This window comes from Talpa europaea (genome assembly GCF_964194135.1).
Source record: "Talpa europaea genome assembly, chromosome: 6".
NCBI classification, from domain to species: domain Eukaryota; kingdom Metazoa; phylum Chordata; class Mammalia; order Eulipotyphla; family Talpidae; genus Talpa; species Talpa europaea.
In genome coordinates, this window is record NC_140072.1 from 55,343,142 (window position 1) to 55,365,691 (window position 22,550).

The window sequence follows — 22,550 nt, forward strand, 5'->3', positions numbered from 1 at the left end:
TAAAAGTAATACAAAATATTTTTTGCACCATAGTGGAATTGAAGTAGAAATCAATGACAGAAGGAAATTTGGAAATTCACAAACATGAAAATTCAACAACATATTCTTAATAAACAGTAGGTCAAAAAAATCAAAGGGAAATTAGAAAATATTTTGAAATGGATAGAAATGAAAGCACAGCACTTATGGGATGCAGTGAAAACAGTACTAAATGGGCAATTTATACCTATAAATGCCTAAATTAAAAAAGAGGAAAATTCTTAAGTCAATTACCTATTCTTATATCTTGAGAAACTGGAAAAAGAGCAAACCAAACCAAGAGCAAGCAGAAAGGAAAAAAATAATAAAAATTTGAGAAGAAATAAAGAATAGAAAAATAATTGAGATAATGAGCAAAACAAAAGTTGATTCTTTGAAAAGATCAGTGACATTGAAAAACTTAGCTAGACTCACCAGTCCCTCCAAAAAAAAAAAAAAAAACCCACAAAAAGTCACAGAGAAGACCCAAATCAAAAGGAATAAACTGCTTAATAATAAATTAATTAAAAGGGTCTCCCTGGTGGTGCAAGGGGTTAAGAAGCAACTTCTGAAGCTGTCCACAGCCTCTGCAGCACAAATTTGGAGTTCGATCCCCAGCCAGCCAGGGAGCTACCCACATGGCACAGCAGACCTCTTCTGGCTCACCCGCTGCTCCCCTCAGCCGTGTATTTCAGTCGCTCTGTCTCTTCTATTCCCCACTCTGTCTCTGGTGAATCCTCTCACCCCCCACAACTCTGGCCTGTACCCCATTGTTTGTATGTGTAAATAAATCTTTAAAAAATAAATTAAAAAATATAGTTAAATAAAGTTAATTATTAGCAAACATTACAAAACATTGCTGAAATACTTTTAGACAGAACTAAATAAATCTAAATATATTCCATGTTCATGGGTAAAAAAAAAACTAATGCTGTTAACATGGCAATCCTCCCCAAAATGGACTATAGGTTAACAAAAATCCCAATCAAAAGCCTAGCCAGCTTCCTCCCACTTCCATCCAGAAGTTAACAACCATACACTTTTTTTTTTTTTAAAGATTTATTTATACAAGAACGGGGGTATAGGCCAGAGTCGCGGGAGGGTGAGAAAATTCACCAGAGATAGAGCGGGGACCAGAACAGGCAGATGGACCAAAAACACTGCTGAGGGGAGCAGCGGGTAAGACAGGATAGGTCTGCCACGCCATGTGGGCATCTCCCTGGCCGGAAATGGAAATCATATCAGTGCTGCAGAGGGTGCACTGTGGAGAGCCTCACAGCACCATGTTCAACCAACTGCGCCCCCGGGCAGGCTCAACAGGCATATTCTTAAATTCAACTGGAAATGCAGGGACCCAGAATATCTAAGCAACCTTAAATGAGAACAAGTTGTAGTACTTACCCTAACTAATATCAAAACTTACTGCAAAAATACAATAATCAAGATGATGTTGTAGTGTTATAAGGCTAGATATATGGATCAATGGAATATAATTGACAGTTTAGAAATAAATCCTTACATTTATGGTACATTGACTTTCAACAAGAGTGCCAAGACAAATTAATTAGGAAAAAATAGCCTTTTCAGTTGATGACTTTGGATCAACTGGACATCCAGAATGACATTGGAGTCCAAGTTCACACCATTTATAAACATTAAATCGAAATGGATCCAAACCTAATTATAAGAGCAAATACTGTAAAACTCTTAGGTACAAATATAGGCTAAATATTCATTACCTTAGACTAGGCAATGGTGTGTTAGATATGACGTCAAAAGTATAAACAACAAAAGAAGAAACATATACATTTTATTCACTGAAAGTAAAAACTTTTGTTTTTCAAAAACACTATCTTGAAAGTGGAAAGACAACCCACAGAATGGGAGAAAATATTTGCAAGTAATATATCTGATGAGGAACTTATACCCAGAATGTATAAAGTACTTATAACTCAACAACAACAACAACAACAAATCAAGTAAATCAATTGGAATATGGGCAAAAGGTCATAATAGACATTTCTCCAAAGAAGATATACAAGTGGCAGTGGAGAGCAGTGAGAATGTTGATGCTATAAATCTACTGATACAAGAGAAGAGAAAACCAGTTCATTTAAAGTAAGTGGAAAGAGGTGGTTTTGTGAAGAGCTCTGAGCAATGATACAATGATGATCAATGATACAATGATGATCAATGATACAATGATGATCAATGATACAATGATACAATGATGCTTACGGGGAGATCCGAGCAATGATACAATCCATTACACTAAGGTGGAAGAGGTGAAGAGAGGCAGAATGATTTGCTTAAGCTCACACAATAAACTCATGGTAATGGAAGGGGTGGGTGGCATGGTATGGCCTAGTGTTGAGGAAATGGACCTTGGAATTAGATGGACCTGGATTTGAATAGCAGCTTCATCATTTACTGGCTTATGTGAGACTTTTTGTGTTACCTATCTCTCAACATTCTCATCTGTAAAATGGGAAATGTAATGTTCACCATGCAGGATTGTTGTAAGGATTTAGTAGTATTTGTGAAATGCTTACTTTGTGGCTGTGCCTGCTCTATAGAAAGTGTTCAACATACTTTAATTACTCATACTGGAACTGAATCATAGGCCCCCTGATTCTTAGTCTAGTGCTTTGCTGGTCATTCAACACATTCTCAGCCAGAGAACATAACATTAGGCAGGCCATCTTCACTGAAACTTTCTTAAACCAGTCACTCTAGACTCACACACCCTTGTTTGTAAGATCAGGGACCTCTGGTCTCCATGGGGGCTCAAAAGGACTGATGACAGTAGCAGAAGCAAGTTTAACTACTTCTGTAAATCTCTTCTGCATATATAGTCTGCCTATTGTGATGGACAAAATAGTTTTGCTGAGTAGGATACTGAGATGGGTGCCTAAAGAGACCCTCTGTCATGTATTTCAAGAGAGCTTCAGAAATATGAAAGCCTCTACTTTCCTTACACCTCCTACATCTGTCTGGAATTATTTAAGCATGAGTAATAAAATAAAATGAGAACAGCCAGAGATTATCTAGAAAAGGACAGGTTTAGCAACTTGCTTAGTTCCTGGCAAACCAGGACTTGTAACCCATTCTCCTATTTGTTTATTTTTAAAATGTATTTTCAATTGACTACTGTTTTTATGGAAAATATAATACATGCACAGGAAAGAATTTCAAAAGAGCAAAAAATACATAATTAAAAATCACCTTTCTCCTTCACCACTTCTTTCCTTCCAATCCTGGCTTCCACTACTGTTAACAGTTTCTTGCATAAACTTTCAAAAATATTCTAGCTATGTAATATTATATATATATATGCAGCTATGTGAAAAGTTTTCCTTTTAAAAATGAAGAAAACATACTCTATATATGGTTCATACCATATTTTTCCCCCACTCAACATTAAAAATTGAAGGAAGTTTCATATGTGAATATAGAGTCTTCTCATTTTCTCTTTAATGATGATGTAATAATAATCTATGGTATGGTCGTGGCACAAATATTTCACCTTAACTTCCAGTTTGTTTGTCACATGGCTTTTTTGGTTGATGGCAACACCATTAACCCAGTTTCTGTGCTCCAAACCTTGAAGTAAGTAACACCTAGGGTTCTCCTTCCCCATATCCAGTAAATCATGCCAATATTGCTTTTACAATATTTTCTCATTCTTTTTGATTCTCATTGTCACCTCCCTGGTTTGACCCTTAGGCTTTTGTATAGCCTCTCCCTGTCTTCAAATTTTCTATGCCTGCCTTGTACACTTGTTCTTGATCAAGTATCCTAATGCCTAGGGTCTCACTGATTGTGTCACCTGTCTTCCTAAAGACCTCCAGTGGATTCCCTTTCATTGTGTTATGTAAAAACCAAGAGCTGATCAATACATATAATTTTAAATTCTAATATGGGTACTTTGTGAAATGCAAATGCCTGAACCAAATGTGCAGCTGTAGGACTTTTAATCTTTATTCAAAAAACGTTTCCAGGTGCTTCTGATATGCTTGGCTGTTGCACCACTGGAGCCATTAGAATAAACTACAAATTTCTCGGCTCAGTATTTCTTCTTAAGATACCTTGCTAACCCCATTTCTTACCATAATTTCTCTACATGTAGTGCAAATGAAGTTCTTGCTGGCTTTCTGAATAGTCCTCACACCTTCCAGTCACACCTTTTAAACTTCCAGGCCCAGATTCTCTATGAATCCTTCGCAGCCAGACATGATCCCTGAACTCGATTTTTGGAACTGCCTTACTGTCATATTTCATCTCACCCCCTCTCTCTTCCTCCTGGCCCAAGTTGCAAGGTTGCTGTCCATTGAAACCTAGTCAGTCCTTTCTTAAAATACGCACCTACAGGACCTCCTGCTCTTCGTGGCAAGCATCTTAAGAATTTGTAATTCTCATTGTCACCTCCCTGGTTTGCCCTTAAGCTTTTGTATAGCCTCTCCCTGTCTTCAAATTTTCTATGCCTGCCTTGCACACTTGTTCTTGATCAAGTATCCTAATGCCTAGGGTCTCACTGCTTGTGCCACCTGTCTTCCTAAAGACTTCCATTGTCATTGTCTGAATTGATCACCACTGCATGTTCAGTGTCGTTAACTGTTCCTGGCTTATAGTGGGGCTTCCCTACAGCGTATTCAACTAGTGTGTTAGTGAATAAAGGTGCTGAACCCAACCTAACATTGCCCAGAGAACTACAAATCCCAGCGGGCATTGCGCGGGACAGCGATCGACGCGGTGACGTACGGGGGCGTGTCGAGTCTGAGGGAGGGGTCGTCCTGCGGGTAGCCGGAGACTGGGGTGGCTGGGGATCCTGGGGTGAGAGAGGAGAGAAAGGTGAGCCGAGCCGAGGGAGGGGACGCGCTACTGGGCGCCCCTAGTCTATGGAGCGGGGTAAGATGGCGGAGGCGGAGAGCCTGGAGACAGCTGCGGAGCACGAGCGGATCCTGCGGGAGATTGAGAGCACAGACACGGCCTGCATCGGGCCCACGCTCAGGTAACCCCGGTACCGGGGCCACCGACTGGGGGGCGCGGGCGGGACTGGGGATCAGGCTCCTTACGGGCAGTGTGTTCGGTCAGCCACCGCACGGCCGGCACTGGCCTCTCCCTTCGGAGATCCCGGCGACCGAGCTCCTCCCTCCGCAAGGCAGGTCTTTCTCCGCAGCTCTGACGTGGGGTCCCTGGCCGAGCCCTGGCGCCCACCACCCGGTTACTCTGGACGCTCGTCCTGCCGCCCTCGGGGCTGGAGCAGCCTTGCTCTCCCTGGGAGGCCAGCCCTGCGCCGGGCTACCGAGAGCGCCGGACAGATGGGGCTCCTGGATCTTCCCTGAGGACATCACCCTTCTCCCTCCAACTCGAACGCGGTTCTGCCCAGAACATAGTTCTCAACACAGCATTTTACTCCACGGTGTGCTCCTCAGAATTAAGTTCTTGTCTTCTTGAAATCACAACCACTTCTCGGGAACAAGTTCCTGAAAATCGTAGGCCTGGAAGGAAGGAAGTATCCCTTGACCCGCACCCCTCTCCTGGGAGCGGGTGCTTTGCTCGAACCCTGTCGGGAAGATGACCTGTCTCTAAAGTTGCAGCCTCGAAGCAGTCTTATAGCTAAGAAAAGGTTATGACCCCTCTGGTCTCCCAGACCATTACTTTGCTCACACACATCCATTTTATCTGGAGCTGTCAAAACAAACGCCCACCTACCTCAACTTATTTAACAAAACTTAGGCACACTTATATGTACAGTGCAAGACGTTGTAACAAGGGATTTACGATTATAACTTATTTACAGCAACACAATCCTTCGTTTTACAGATGATGCACAGAATTGTTAAGTGACTTGCCCAAGGTCACAGAGAAAATAAAGTGAGGAGAAAATAGATTCCTACTTAGGTAGTATGGATCCGAAGCCTGTATTCTTAACTTATGTTGTACTGCTTCATCTGGGGATTACGATGTACCTATCCTTCCTGTTACTTCCTCACTAAGCCTAGTTTGAGCTACTTTTTCCTTTCCTCGCAGTTTATTAGTGCCCTCGAACTAACTCATCTTTTTCCTTTTTGTTTGTTCTTTCTGATCTCCACACGACCGATCGATAGATAATTATCGTACCTGCCTTGTACTGTATATTGGGTCACTGCTCCTTCCTTCAAAAAAGAGTTATTAATCACTGCTTGTTCATTCCTGGGGAGAGTTGCCTGGTGAAAGAATGTTTGAAGGAGGGGCAGGCTGGAGACTTTATCCCTCATTTCACCTTTGTAGCTTCCTTCTCCAGGGCATGTTGTTAGCATTGGTCTCCCAATGCCACCCCTGGACACAACCATCTTTGGTAGTTTGTCTTTTGTGCCTTATTACACTGTGATCATGACCGTTATGCTCTTCTCTTTTCCCCCTTTTCTTTAACTCTGAGGATGAATGAATGATTCTCATTTCATTATCTTTTATAAAAACTAAGGATTATTTACTGTGTAATTAAGCCATTAAGTGTGTTAATGGCTATTAACATTTGGTTTTTATAACACAAAATGTTACTAGAATTAGAGGATGCTGTTTCAGTATCTCACTAGGAAATTTGCCTGCTGAACTGCAGGCAAGCTCCATGGAATATCTGGTATTACCAGAGTTTTAAGGAAGGATTCTTTATGAGGAAAGTGCCAACGTTGCCATGGGTTGGTTGTGGTTTTCAATTGAATAGCTTTAATATTATTAATTTAGTTTGTTGGGATTTATGATGTTAACTATCCACTGAACAGTTGAGTATATTTGTATCAACTGAATTTTGGCCTGTAATTTTCTAGCATCTTGAGAGAAGAATGTAGTTGTTCCTTCTTATTTGCAGGGGATACCTCCCAAGACCCCTGGGGGATACTCGAAACCTCAGATAATACCAAATCCTATATTCACACTGTGTTTTGCCCTGTACATACATACCTATGATGTAATTTTTAAGTTAGATTCAGTAAGAGATTAACAATAATAACATAATAAAATAGAACAATTTAAAAATATATTGAAGTAAAAATTACAATATCTTTTGGATCCTGGTTGACAGAAATCACAGAATGCAAAACTGGGGATATGGGAGAGACTACTGTATATGCATTATCGTTAAAATTTGCTTCATTTTTATCCCTGAGTTCCTATTCCACTGGAAAGTGAGATTTTGTGGGAGTATAAATGTTAAGGATTCTTTTGCCCTAAGGGACCATGGTAAAAATAATAGTAAGGACCACTGCACTGTCCATCCTACCAGTTTTAGGTGCTTTTCCTGACTCCCTGTAGGGGCTTTTCATTTTTTGGTTTCTCCTGTCTTTGGCAGATAACCCTAAATCTTACTGTCAGACCTACGACTCAGTCACTTGAGTGTCCTATGTCGTCCTCTCTCTTTGTCTGTAATCCAACTCGTCCCTGCCCATATTCATAGGGTGTGATCTTACCTTTTTTACTTATCCCATTCAGAGGCAGCAGCAGGCACAGACTTGTTTCAGATCTCATGCAAAACCCTGGGTGCACCTCTCCTCATTATCTTCTGTACTGCCTTCACAGTCATTTATCAGCTTTCATTAAGGCAGTAGGGTCCCTTCCCTCAACTGTAAATCTCTACCTCTCTACTACCTTTTTACTGTCTTTCCTGTTTCTTCCATCTTTTGAGGTAATAGTTTTAAGGCAGCAGTTTCTTAGTTTTTCCCAAGATAAAGGAACTAAAGATCAAAGAAACACAGCAAATTGATAGCATATATGAGTATACTCACCGCTAACATTCCTATGTTTCACAAAATCCCACTTAACTACATTGCCTAACCCCGCTCTTTCCTTTGCCACTTTGCTTGTGTATCATCACTTGTTTTCTTTCTCTGTTATAATAACAAATATTCTTCCAGCTTTACTCCTTTTTGTCTGAGCCACAGTTACTTGGCTTTTTCATTATATAATGATCCTCATTTCAATCTTGAATAGCATATGTAATGTTAGTGGATTCCTATATATCATAAAGGAGTGCCTCTCCGTTTTCATTGTAATTCTGAAAGGCCCAAGCATATCCACGCATATAGAGGTTGTTGCCTAGCAAATTCTTTTGGGAAAGCAGCCATCTCTTTCTTCTCTGTCTTCCTCTTAAAAATTATTTTGTCAGCTGCAAGTCCTAATGTTGCAGATGAAGAAAGAGGCCCCTAAGATGTTTTAAAAATAATATTAATTACAGCATTGTAGTACTAGTATTAAAATATTGATTGAATATCATTGTTGATAATAGCTCTGTATTTTATTTTTTCAAATCCCTTCTTTGTATCTCTCATCTTTTTTCACATGCTTATTCATTAGCAGTCATTTCCTCAATGTGCTTTCTAGGTACTAGCAATTAACATTCAGTCTTAAGGGCTATCAGATTTTGTTGTCAGACTTTAAAATTTAACAGTGAACAATTTAGAAAAGTCGCTTGAGATCTAATTTTCATGTCATACAGTTGACCTGTTAAAGTGAACAATTCAGTAGTAAAGCACAGACTTGTGCAATGATCACAACAATGTAATTTGAAACATTTCTGCCTCTCCAAAAGAAGCCCCATACTCATTAGCAGTTACTTTTCATTCCTCTCTTCACACCCTCTCACTGCTGTCTTTATGGGCTTGCCTTTTCTGGACATTTCATAGAAATGGAATAATAATACATTTAAAAAAATTTTTTTGCATTATATTGTCAAGGTTCATCCAGGTGATAGCTTTTATTGGTACTTCATTTCTTCTTTTTGCTGACTAGTATTCCAGTGTACAAATATACCACACCTTATTTATTCATCACTTGGTGGATATTTGGGTTGCTTCCATTTTTGGACTGTTCTGAGTGATGCTTCTATGAACATTTGTATACTAGTTTTTGTGTGGACATATGTTTTAATTTCTCTTGTGCATATAACTAAGAGTGGAATTTCTAGGTCATGTGGTAACTCTGTCTTGAACATTTTGAGGAACTGCCAGACTGTTTTCTAAAATGTTACATTCCCACCAGCAGTGTATGAGGATTCCAGTTTCTTCATATCCTTGTTTCTTTTTAATTTTAGCCTTCTTAGGGGTTAAGTTGCAACTCACTATAGTTTTAACTTGCTTTTCCCTATTGGCTAATTTTTTCATGTGCCCTTGGTTATTTATTTATCATCTTTGGAGAAATGTCTATTCATATTCTTTGCTCAATTTTTAATTGGGTTGTTGCCTTTTTATTGTTGAGTTGTAAGTGTTCTTATCAGATATATGATTTGTAAATATTTTCTTTGGTTTTGTAAGTTGTCTTTTAAATTTTTGATGGTATCATTTACTGCCCAAAAGTTTTTAAATTCTGATGTAGTTCAGTTTATTTCTTATTTTTTTGCTTGTTCTTTTGCTATTGTAGCTCAGAAGCCTTTGCTTAACCCATGAGTATGGAAATTTGCTCCTATCTTTTTTCCTAAAGAGTTTTATATCTTATATTAAAGTCCGTGATCCATTTTGAGTTAGTTTTTGCCCTAAGTTCCACTGAATGTAAGAAAGAGCATCCATTTCATTTTTTTTAAATGTTGCTATTCATTTGTTCCAGCACCATTTTTGAGTGCCCAATTTTTTTATGCAGATATATTCCTGGCTGATTTATTTGATGTTTTTACTAAGAAATTATATTCTTTATATGTGGCAGAAATGTAGCAGTTGAGACCCTGTCCTTATGTTCATTTGACTTCGATATTCAGCCTGACCTATCACGTTGAATGTTTTTATCCAGGAAGAAATTTGCTCTTAAATTTTCAGCTAATAGCTTTCTCTTTTTAGTTCAATTGCTGCCTTCCATTTCAGGGTTCCTGTGTTTTAAGAATGATGTGATTGCTGTATTTGATCTCAGTAAAGCACTTTACTTTAGGGACTGACTCATGTTTTACCTTACCGAATTATGCTGTACTACACAGTCTGAAGATTAACATGAAATATGTTAACATAGAATCTTACCTGCTTAATCTTTTTCACTGTTCAAACCTTATGTCCATGTTATATAAAATTTGGAAACTTAAAAATTACTAATAGTCCTGTAACACAACTGCTGTTGTTTTGGTGCATTTCCTTCTAGACCTTTGCCTTTTTTATTTTGTTGTCACAAAGCTGTACTTTTTGGTGTAGGAACATTTTTCTACCATGTTCTTTTTTACTTAAGTTGTTGGTTTATAATGCTGACTCTTACAGAAAACAAATTGGGGGCATATTTTAAATACAAATCATTTGATAACTAAATATGGGGACCCTGCTTTCCCACTTACTACTTCTGGGCCCTTGGCCCCTTGGCTTTCTTTTTCATCCTCCACTCTCCCCCATTACCTAAGTGGTGGTACATCATAATTCTTGGTTCATGATACTTTCTCATTATTGGTCCATGAATGAACTTCTTTAATTTTTTTTTACAAGCAAATTATGGGAAGATTTTTCTCATTTATAAAATGGGGATGATACCACCTTCCTTGTAGGGACAGTATAAACAATACTGGGAGATGCAGCATTCTTCTTAGAACCAGATAGTAGTCAGTCACTCAGATAATGTGAGCCCTCTTCTGTCTCTTCTGCCCTTGAGTTTACTGTATGGACTTAGGTAGTTAAGTTTTTTGGAGTTAGTTGAATGGCTCTTGGTCTTTTTGTTTTCTTTCCCTGTGTTCACATATCTGAGGAATATAAAATTCATCAATAATCATACCCTAGGAGTGCTTTCATTGGCATAGAGTGGAGAACGGGGAAGGAGATAGGACTAAATTTATAAAAGCCCTATCAGAAACATGTAGGGGAAATGAATGCTCTCTCGTTGCTGATTCCTTGTTTTTTGTAGTAGCTCCCTTTTAAAAATAACATTTTCCATAATTTATAGTAATTAGGACATGGAAATAACCAAAGTGCCCACTGATAGAAATATTCACACAATGGAGTACTAGTCAGCCATTAGGAAAGACAAAATGTTGCCATAGCAAAATGGAAGGAGTTCAAGGGAATTATGTGTAATAAAGCAAGTCAGAAAGACAAATATTGGGCCTTTATGTAATAGAAGGATGACAAAACAAAATTCATAAAAAGTTAGTGGACACTAATAAAGTGAGGTTTCTTAGGTTAAAAGTGGGGGAGGGAGAATGGATTAATGGGATATGGGATATAAGAGATGATGGTGGGAAAGAAAAAAGCCAATCTTTCCACCCTGTCACAACTCTTATATTCCTATATTTCTTTTTTAACTTTTCCATATGCACTTATTATTTTAGGTAGCAAAAGAGTATCATGTTGTGTCTTGCCTTTTCAGTTAACATGTTACATACAATTTTATATATTACATTATATATTATGGTTTTAGTGATTTTATATGAATTAATAAATTCAGTCATTCAACAAATATTTATTGAGCAACTTCTATGTGCCATTCTGCCAGGCTTTGAAGTACAGCAGGGAACAAAATAGACAAGTGCCTGCCCTCATGGACCTTATATTTCAGTGCTCATTCACAGAATAAACAAACAAATAGATGCCTAAGGTAATGCTATTTAGTGATTATGTTACATATGATAGGGTGTTGTTTTTCATTAGATACGTAGAAAAAGTTGTTATGGCAAAGGTTTTTATAGAATGAAGGAGAAAGCCATTTGACTGCCTGGGGTGGAGTCTCTTCTGGACAGGGGCACAGAAGTGTGAAGGCCCTGGGAGGAGCGTAATGGCTAACGGCTGGAGGTGAGAATAGTTAGGGTCCAGATAGTATAGACAAAGAAAGACGCTTTTTCTTTTTGTTTCTTCTTTTTTTTTTTTTTTTAATAATGTGTTATGAGAAGGTACAGGGAAGTTTTGAGCAGGAAAGTGACATATTTTAACTTAGGATAAACAAGGAACATTGTGATTGCTATGTGGAGATAGAATAAGAGGAAACAGAAACCCCTGTTGAGATATGTACAGTGGTAAGAGGCAAGAGATCACTGTGGCATGAAATAAGGTATTGGGGATGATGAGAAGTAGTTGGATTTAGAATGTATTTTGAAAGTAGGGCCCAAATGATGGATTAGTTAAAGAAAGAAGAATCAAGGGTGATTACAAGGCTCTGGGCCTAAGTAATTCAGTGAATGGTGGTGCCATTTATTGGGATAGGGAATTAAAAGAGAGGAACTTTATTTTCCTTTATAGCACTTACTACCTCTTGACATGTATGATTTTTGGTTGTCTTTTCCACTAGAATATGTATTCTCGAAAGGAGGGAAGTGTCATGGGACCCTAAAAGGGCCAGATGTGCTTGGTCTTCAATTAATATTTGTTGAAGCACTAGAAGAATACAAGAATTGTACTACAAGCTGTTATTATATGGGGCTTAATTAACTGATTTGCAGATTGACTGTCTTAAATAGTATCACTAGGTTTTTTTTAAAAAAAATGAAACTGCTGAAAATCTTGAAAACCTTGACATAACAGAAGCCTTTTTTTGTAATTACATATAATTTTATAGTTCTTCTTTCTCTTCATCAGTACAAAGTATAATCTAAAATTATTATCTCTAAAAGCCCATCATTCTTCAGCATTTTGTGCAATGTTGTCAGAAGTTTCCAAATTTAAGAGTAATAACACTGGTGATCAAAGTGTTCTAATATAAGTACATATTATATAAATAAAGCTTACAAAAAGTTAAAATTGTGCATGGGGAAAAGGAGGTAGGTAATGTTAACTATAAAATAGAATGATTTTTTTGTAGTTTGATTAAAAAGGAGTGAGGCTTTATTTTAATAATTTAATTGAATTGTCAAGCAAATTGGAAAAGTGAAAAGCTGAAAAAACTCTTTTAGCTTGTAAGACAATGTTGATTTGGTTTAATCAACAATGGGGTCTGTGTCTGATTTTATTTGAACTAAATAAACAAATATTTTCATTGGAGCTTTTCCAGTGGAAGGTTATTCTGATGTGTTATCTTATTAATTAGATTCAAACCACAGAATAATTAGTAGTCATAGAGAGGAATTAAATCGGGGCATAGCATTTGGCAGTCATTCCTGTGTTGAATATCAAGAGTTTGTAGTAATCATAAGATCAAATACATAATGCTGGTGAAACTGATCTCTTAGAAATCTTAGTATAACTTTGAAAATAAAAAAAAATGAATAGGTAGATTATTTGTTTGGATTTGGAACATTTTATTAAGAAATAGGAGAAAAGATTATAAACCCTTGATCTAATAAATTTTTTTCTCCCATTTTCTGTCAGCCCCCATTTTATTAGTTTCTTGTTTATTCTTCCTTGAATTTTTAATCCAAATATAAGCATATGTAATTTTATTTTCTCTCCCCTTTTACAAAATAGGTAGTGTACTGCTTAGTTTTTTACTCATAAATATATTTTGGAGATGTCTGTATCATTATGCAGAGTAATATTATCCTGTGCTTTTTTTCAGCTACCATAGTAGCTTGCCATTATATAACTTGAATATTTGTAATTTCATACTGTGTCTATAGAATAGATCCCCAGAAGTAGGATTGCTGGGTAAAATAACCAGCGCATCTGTATTTTGGTAGGCTTTACTCTCTGTAGAGGTTGTACCATTTTGCTCTCCCTCTAATAGTCTTTGAGATTGCTCATATCTGTAAATAAAATAAAGTGTATATTGGAATTTTGACTTTTTGCCAGTAGATAACTGATAAATGGTACTTAATGTAATTTCATTTGTATTTTTCTTACTGTGAGTGAGTCTCTGAATATCTCTTTAATATGTGTAAAGACCTTTTGTATAGTATGTGTGTGTGTGTGTGTGTGTGTGCTATCTTTCCATGTTCTTTGCTAATTTTTCTTCAAGGTTGGTACTTTTTTGTTTTGATTTGGGAGCACTAGTAAAGAACTTTTTATAGTTTATGCTTTACTTTAATATATCAGGAGTATATAAACTGAAATCAGTTGTGATTAGTAAAATAGCTATTTTTTTTTTTGCAGTATTAAAAAAAAAAACACTTGTTTTTTAAGGAATGAAAGCTTTAAACTGCCTTTCATTTTAGTTATAAGGGAATATGAATAAACAGAGACATTTAAAAATAATTAAAGAAATCTTATACCAGGACACTGATCATTTGAAAGATCATTTGAAAGGCTTTTGGGAGAATTCAGTGACATTATTAGATAATGCTTCTTTATAAGTAAAATTCTTATTAATCAAAGGATGTAAAGATTTTAATTAATACTTTCAAATGTTATGGCATGTACTCATATTTTAATCATTTCTAGCATCAACACATTAGTACATTATGAATTTTTGCAAAAAGTTATTGATACGAACAGACATTTAGCATGGTTTGGAAGCAGTTTAGAATTTTAGATGACATTTTGACATAGCTTTAATTTGGAATAGGTATGTGTGCATATTAATTAGGTCACTGAGGAAAGTAAAGATACTCCTTTTTTTATATATGTATTTTTGAGAAGCAAACACTTTCCCCATCACCATTCTTTATACCCCTTTGGCCCTTTCCCCTTTATTTCCCTTACCCCCTTCCTTTCTGATTCTTCTAGTCTGTGAAGGTTGATTGTAGTATTTGATAATGATGAAATAATTGCTAATGATGCAGTAATTAATCACACACCAAAATCAAGCTTCTAGTTGAAAGCAGCTTGAAGAGGGGCCTCCCTGGTGGTGCAAGGGGTTAAGACTCAACCTATGAAGCTATCCGCAGTCACTGCAGCATGAGTTCCATCCCCAGCCAGGGAGCTACCCACATGGTGCAGCAGACCTCTCCTGATTGCCCGCTGCTCCCCTCAGTGTTGTATTTCAATACACTGCCTGTTCTGCTCCCCACTCTGCTTCTGGTGAATCCTCTAACCCCCCCACACCCCTAGCTTGTGCCCCAGTTCTTGTATACATAAATAAATCTTTAAAAAAAGAAAGCAGCTTGAAGAAATAAAAGTAGGGGAGGTCAGCTAAGAAACAGACCATGATAATGGAGTATTTTAATATCTTGGCAATTATTACAAAACAATCTATGTTATGTGTCTGTAAATTATATTTATATTTTATTTTACCTTTTCAGATATCTGCCAAATGTTTTCCCTTAAATTGCATGTAACTTAACATTAATATTTTATAACACATTTTGATTGTTTTTTTGAGGGGAGATTAATTTTATCTTAATTCTGTTTTAGGGCTACTCTCTTTTGCCTCTTAATTCTGGTTAATTGACACTTGGCTATTCTTTCTCTCTGATTTTTTCTTTGACTGTTTTAAAAAGGAATTAGATGGCATACAAGAAAATGGACATGATTTAAAAATGCATAAAATAGATACATCAAAGATGTTGAGGAATTGGGGCAAAGGGAAAGCAAAAGTTGAGGGAGATTGAAGTTAGGAGAAAGAGCTGTTAAAAGTTTCAAATCTGAAATCCTGTACTTTTTGTAAAGATAGGCTATCAGTTTGACTCTAGACTTCCTGGCAGGTAATACAAAAAAGAGACATACTCAGCTATTTGAGTTATGGTATAAAATTAAAAAGTAGTTACTTAGGAAAAGCACAGCTATTCTTAGTTCTGAGTAAGACCAGAGGACTGTTTCTCCCATATGTCCTCACAAAGAAGGCCCTGTGTAATGTAACTTTAATATCCATATAGTAAATGCAGCAATATGTGACAGGCTGTTTCTTATATTGTCCTTTAGTGAAAGCATATGGCACAGCTAAATCACAATTTAGTAAAAGCATGTCTGCTGGGAGCTAAAGGAATGCAATTCTCTGCTAGTTTTGGCTTAATCAAGGCACAGATTTTATAATATGTACAGTGGAAGTTGGGTGTGCGTTATATACCCCGCACCCCTCTTGCTTTTTTTTGATAGTTGATTACTTTGGGAAACTTCTGAAAGCTGTAAACCCTTTCCTTAGTCTCTATAATTTCTAATTTGAGAGAAGATAGACATTGTATATCCATTAGTTTAATTCTTCATAAGTAGTACCTTTAGTAGTCAAGGTTTTTAGGAAGTAAAATGAAGATCAGGGAGTTCAAGATTATACTTCTCTTCCTTTTTTCCTGTATGTATCACTTGCCAGTGTTCCTAGTTAAGTACAGAGTACTTTTAAAATAAATCAGCTGTGGATAGGATTAATATCTTTTTATAAAAGTTGAGGGGTCTGAATAAGCCATTTTATTCCTCTGAAAGAGTGGAATGAAGAAGACTGTCCATGGATAGGGCTAAGATTCTTCCCTACAAATCAGTTGGGATGTATTTTCTAGCATTGAAATAGATATCATTAAAACCACAATTCTTTTATTTGGAACAATTTTAAATTTGATGTTAAAAAGACCAACCCACCTTTGTTACTTAAACTATTGCCAACAAATACAGTAACCATAGATGTTTTGCCTTAAGCTGTATAACTTGGAATATACTGGCTAGAAAATGTATGCCTTCTTAAGGAGGTTATTTACTTGGAATTTACTCTGTTCTAGATTTATAATTAAAAAAGTTGATATATGCAACTCTCAAGAGCTTTTATCAAAAGAAGGTTTTGATGAAAGAAACTTAAGCATTAATATACATTTACTTAACTGTAATTTCGCTTTTAAAACACATATTGACCAGAGAAACATCTAAGAGAGCATGAAGTATCGGAGTGCTACCAACCAGATTATTTTAGAGGATTTGTGATGATACATATTAACTAGGACTCTGTTAAAACACCTGCCTGGGGTTCACACTCTTGAAGATTATTTAACATGCACCTTGCACTGAAGAGAATTTATCTTCAATTACCACTGTGGTTTGATAATCAGATTGATCATTAGATAAAAGCAAAAACAATGAAATTAACAAGCATTTAAAAATCAATGCTATCATTTGTTGAGTCTTTAGATGCTTCCAGTATTTAATGCTAGATAATATGTGTTAGATTAATGCACCATTTGCCCCAAATGATGATTGGGTTAAAATACAGACTCTTTTGCTGTATTGGTTTTTGATTAAGAAGCTTTTGAGTAACACAGGTTTTCAACCTTGATTGTTTTTATACACGAAAAATGACAAGCTCTGTGACAGCAGTGTATCTTTTGGCACTATATTATTGTATTGGGGAGCACTGATAATTTGTTGAATGTCCCAGTCAAATGTCTTTGCTCCTGTTGTTCTCAGTCGCTCCATTTCTGAAACTTGTTTCCTTAATTTTTCTCCTTTGCAAATTGTGCCTTTGTTTCTTTCCTCCTATTTGTGCATATTTTTTTGTATCTCCCTTCTATTTCCTATAATTTAGAACATGTATTATCCAGTAAAAGCTAAACAAACAAGAATCATCACAGTGCAATTAATGTTCACTTTTGGGGGGAAGCTGTGGTGCCAGTAAGCAATAAAACTCTGAAAGTATCTATATGAAATGTGTTCTTAACAAGCAATAGGGATGAATGTAAATAGTAAACATTTTTAACTGAATCAATGCTCAGAAACATTTTTGGTATGTTGTTTGATTTTGAGAAAGAAGTATTTGTTTGACACATAAAAACAAAGGAAAAAAATAACAAAGCTAGGCAAATAGTTGTTTTTTTTTTTTTAAAAGATTTATTTATTTATGCATACAAGAGCTGGGGTATAGGCCAAAGATGCAGGGGGCGAGAGGCTTCACCAGAGACAGAGTGGAGAACAGAACAGGCAGACCGACTGAAATACACAGCTGAGGGGAGCAGCGGGTGAGTCAGGAGAAGTCTGCTGTGCAACGCGGGTTGCTCCCTGGCCGGCCGGGGATCGACCTCATGCTGCAGAGGCTGCGGATTGCTTCATAGTGCTGTGCTTAACCCCTTGCGCCATCAGGGAGGCCCAGATTTGTCATTTTTTGCTTCACATATTAGGAGCTCTTTTGTGTGGTATATAAATATTAGTATTGTTATATCTTCTCAGTGAATTGAGCATTTCATTATGTGATGACCCTTTCTGTCTGGTGACTTTCTTTGCTATCGAATCTTCTTTGAGGATAATATATAGCTGTTTCTTTAATTACTAATTGCATGTTATATCATTTTTCATTATTTTATTTTTTCAGTTATTTATTTATTTTTTGTGTGGGACCCTCGCCGGCGGCCAGGGAACGAACCAGCGCTGCAGAGGTTGCGGGCAGCCTTGCAGCCCAGCGCTCAACCACTGCGCCACCAGGGGAGACCCCATTCTTTTATTTTTAATCTGTCTGTATCATTACATTTGAAATAAATTTCTTCTTGATAGCATATAGTTGTGTTGTGTTATTTAATTTACTTTGTCAGTTTCTGGTATATTTAAAACATCTATATTGTTTATGATTTATATATGTAACTTTATATATTTACATATGTAATTTTTGCTTAAGCTAAGTCTTAACTCTGCTGTTTTAGTTGCTTTCTGTTTATTCTCTCCTTTTCTGTTTCTTTTTTTAAAAATGCCTTCCTTTTGGTTGCTTGAATATTTTAGTAGAGTTCCATTTTGATTTATCTGTGGTGCTTTTGAGTGTCTCTTTTTGTGTAGAATTTCTAGTGGTTTCTCTAGGTGTTAATTTTTTTTTATATATAACTTATCATAGTCTATTAGTGTCATCATTTTATCAGTATGAATGAAGTATAGAAACCTTTTCTTCCTTTATGTCCTATTATCCTCCCCTATTTAAAATTGTCTTAAATATTTTGTCTACACACATTTAAAGCTACTTCAGACCAGCTACTTTCAAGTAACAAACCTAATTTAGAAAACTCAAGAGTAGTAAAACCTATTGTGCTAACCCATATTTTTGCTTACTATATTCATTCTTCCTTCCTGATTTTATAAGATTCTATTTTTTTTTTTTTTTTACAAAATCATTTCCTTTTTGTTTAGAGAACTTCCTTTAGCCATTCTTTTAGAATAGGCCTGCTAGCAAGAAATTCTCTTTATACAAATATGAATTCATTATCCTTTACGGGAAAATGTCTTAATTTTCCTTTTTTTCCTGAAGGATATTTCTACTGGGTGTAGGATTCTGGTTTGACAGTTCTTTTCTTCAGCACTTGAAAAGTGTGGTGCCACTTCTTTCTGGCCTCAGTAATTTCTGGTGAGAAATTTGCTGTTATTCAAATTAGTTTTCTCCTGTAGGAAAGATGTCATTTTTCTCTGGCTACTTTCAAGATTTTATCTTTGTGTTTGTTAATTTAGTTATGCTGTATCATGGCATGCATTTCTTTGGGTTTAGTTATTTTTGGAATTCACTGAAGTTCTTAAGTTTGTAGGATTTATGTCCCCGGCCAAATTTGAGATGCTTTCTACTATTATTTATTTGAGTACTTTCTCTCCTTACCTTTTTTTACTTTCTTTCTGGGATTCTGGTGACATGAATGTTTGGTCTTTTGTTATAGTCCAGTAGCCCCAGAGACTCTGTTTATTTCTTACAGTCTATTTTCTGATGTTGTTCACATAATATCATTTCTATTGCTTTGTCTTACAGTTCACTAATTCTTTACTCTGTCCCATCCATTCTGCTCTTGGGTCCATCAACTGAGTTTTTTTTTCTTCCAATTACTGTGTTTTTCAGTTTTGAACTCTCCATTTGGTTTTTCTTTTCTATCTTTTTTTCTTTCTTTCTTTCATAATGGTGTGGGAGAGTAGGTTGTAATCATCTAATGGGGATGAAAGTCCCAGCTCCCCACTTGTCCTTTTCTGACACATTCACCTGGGTGTTGGGCACCTTTTGTACGTTGTGAGGGTAGAAGTCTAGAGTCCAGCTGTGCCTTTTCTAGTTGTGAATATGGGTGGACCTCATACTTTTCCATGGTTTGCCTGGAATAGGACGGTGATTGTTTAAACATTTTCTTTTTTGTTAGGCCACCCCTTTTGTCATCTTTTGGCAAGAGAGAGTAGGCTTATTATTATTATTTTTTAAATCCATTAGTATCTCTGGGTTATCAGTCTGTTCAGTTTTATGTCTAGAATAAGAGACACAAAGAAAACCCAGGAACACATCACCATTATTGCTCCTTTGGCCTTGAATTTCCAAGTCAGTTTGTCTTCATCTTTCAACTTTCAGATTTTCTTATGTTTGTTTTACATATAATGCCTAGAGTTTTTGGTTGTATTTAGTGGGAGGAATAGGGAAAACAATGTATGTTCCATCTACAGAAAGTGGAAGTTCTGTTACATGTCTTCTAATTTTCAAATTTGTCTTTCTTTTTATGCTACATGCTTATAAAATCAAGCAGTAAAGAGAAGTATAAGATGACCCGAAAACATACCAGGCAAATATGTGTCTAACTGTTGTTAGACACGTTGTTAACTGTAGACAATCAGCATTCCAGATGAACATCATTTCACACAAACATATAAATAGGACAGTAAATAGAAGAAAGTAATTTTAATAAATTTGACATGCTATCATACTCTTTTTAATAAAAAAAGATTAGTTTAGTATTACTTGAAGAGGAAATGGAAATGAAACATGGAATTACTAAATTTCAGGTAAATGTATTTTCATCACAAATGATGCATATTTTTAGGAAACCTCTTAAATGTAAAGTAAAAAGTCAGTGTCTTGATTTGTAATAAAAAATTTATGTTCAATTTTAGGTACATTTTAGAGACTCATTTCCTACCATGGTACAAAAGAAATATTAGTGCTTTTTTCTTTTCAAAAACACCTTTATTAAGATATAATTCATATACCATACAACTATTTTAAATGTACGTTTCAGTGATTTTTCAGTTTATTCTTAGGCGATTAATTTCTCCAGAAAAAAATCCCTTTGATGCTTTGCCCCAGGCTTAGATGTTTGTTGAAATTTCCACATATGGGGTGACTGAGTATGAGTTTGACTCCTCTGCATTCAATCTTTAAGTTAATCTCTTTGTTTTTAGTATCCTATTATTTCTGGCATTCTGAATCCAGACCCTTTCCCTGGTCATGGCTGGTACTCAGACTACCTTTTGGATTTCATTCCCTTGGCAACTACTTTAGGTTCTTTTTTGTACTACCCTGCTTCATCCTTACTGCCATTTATTAGCTCTCATTCTCCACATAAATGTGGCTATTTCTTGTTAGCTGCAGGCTCATTTCTTGTTCTTTTCAGAATAATGGGTTTGTATCTTTCCCTTTGACATGATCTTAGGAGAGAAATAAATAAATGCATGTGGTGGTCACATGACTTTAAAATGGAAGTCTAGCAGCCAGTTATTATTGCTGGCTCAAGTTCATACTCTCTAGGGTAAGACCAATATATATTAAGTAGTAAATATTCACTAGATTAAAAAAAATGAATGAAAACTCTAAAGAAAATTTTTCATAGCCACTAACTACCCAGTCTTATCATCTATTTTTCAATACCATTTTCATATGATGAAATTCATATGAAGAAATTTGTTTTACGCTGTGTTCATCTCTTACCCAGTCTACTTCAGTTCTCTCTATCCTGGACTATCCTGTAGAAGTCTTACATACTTATTCATCTCTATGCCATTATTTTCATTTCTTTTTCTCTCTCTCTTTTTTTTAAGAGATTTATTGATTTATGCATACAAGAGCTGGGGTACAGGCCAAAGATGTGGGGGGTGAGAGGATTCACCAGAGACAGAGTTGGGAACAGAACAGGAAGATTGACCCAAGTACACTGTTGAGGGGAGCAGCGGGTGAGTCAGGAGAGGTCTGCTGTACCATGTGGGTTGCCCCCTGGCTGGCTGGGGATCAACCTCATGCTGCAGAGGCTGCGGATTGCTTCATAGTGCGGTGCTTAACCCTTTGCGCCACCAGGGAGGCCCTCTTCTTTTCTCTTTCACATTCTGTTAAAAGCATATTAGTTGACAGGATCTTTATTTTCTACTTTACATCATATGAGTATGTGACAATCTGTCTCATTAATTTAAAGTTTCTTTTTGTTATTTGAGTAACCTGTATGTGTTAGCTACCTTATTTTTAAATGTAGTATAAGCTTTTAAATATTTTAGTTTTATAAATTTATTGCAAAAAAAGAAACAACTTACAGATATCTAATTAAAAGTATCTTCTGGGGCCTCCCCTGGTGGCGCAAGCGGTTGAGCGCCATGCTGTGGGGCTGTCCACAGCCTCTACAGTGCTGGTTTGATTCCAGCCAGGTGGCGAGGGTCCCACATGGTGCAGCAGACCTCCTCTGTCATGCCGGCTGCTCCCCTCAGCAGTGTATTTCGTCAGTCTGCCTGTTCTGTTCCCCGCTCTGTCTCTAGTGAATCCTCTTACCCTCCTGCGCATCTGGACTGTACCCTAGATCTTGTATAAATAAATAAATGAATCTTTAAAAAAATATCTTTTGCATTTTAAATTCACCCCTTCAAAACATTATTTGTAGGTTGATGTGTAGTTTTCAAGACTTTTCTATGTTTATGTAAGTGTGTATGTATATACTCATATTAGTATAAACAAAATCTTACAGACATCTTTTTTTTTAAAAGATTTATTTATTTATTTATACAAGCACTGGGTACAGTCAGAAGCGCCGGAGGGTGAGAGAATTCACCAGAGCCAGAGCGGGGAGCAGAACAGACAGACTGATGAAATACACTGCTGAGGGGAGCAGTGGGCGAGGCAGGAGA

At 36.5% G+C, this 22,550-nt stretch overlaps 1 protein-coding gene across 2 annotated transcripts in view; it reads left to right on the top strand.

The window, feature by feature from the left end:
• Window positions 1–4,916: 4,916 nt before the first annotated feature.
• The window catches only part of EXOC6B (exocyst complex component 6B), a gene marked incomplete at both ends in the record, with an annotated part of 577,226 nt that continues 559,592 nt past the window's right edge, over window positions 4,917–22,550 (top strand). For both annotated transcript variants that reach the window (XM_084235083.1, XM_084235084.1), the window contains one exon: window positions 4,917–5,029. In XM_084235083.1, coding sequence (XP_084091209.1) covers window positions 4,917–5,029 — 113 coding nt within the window. The remainder of the gene's footprint in view (window positions 5,030–22,550) is intronic.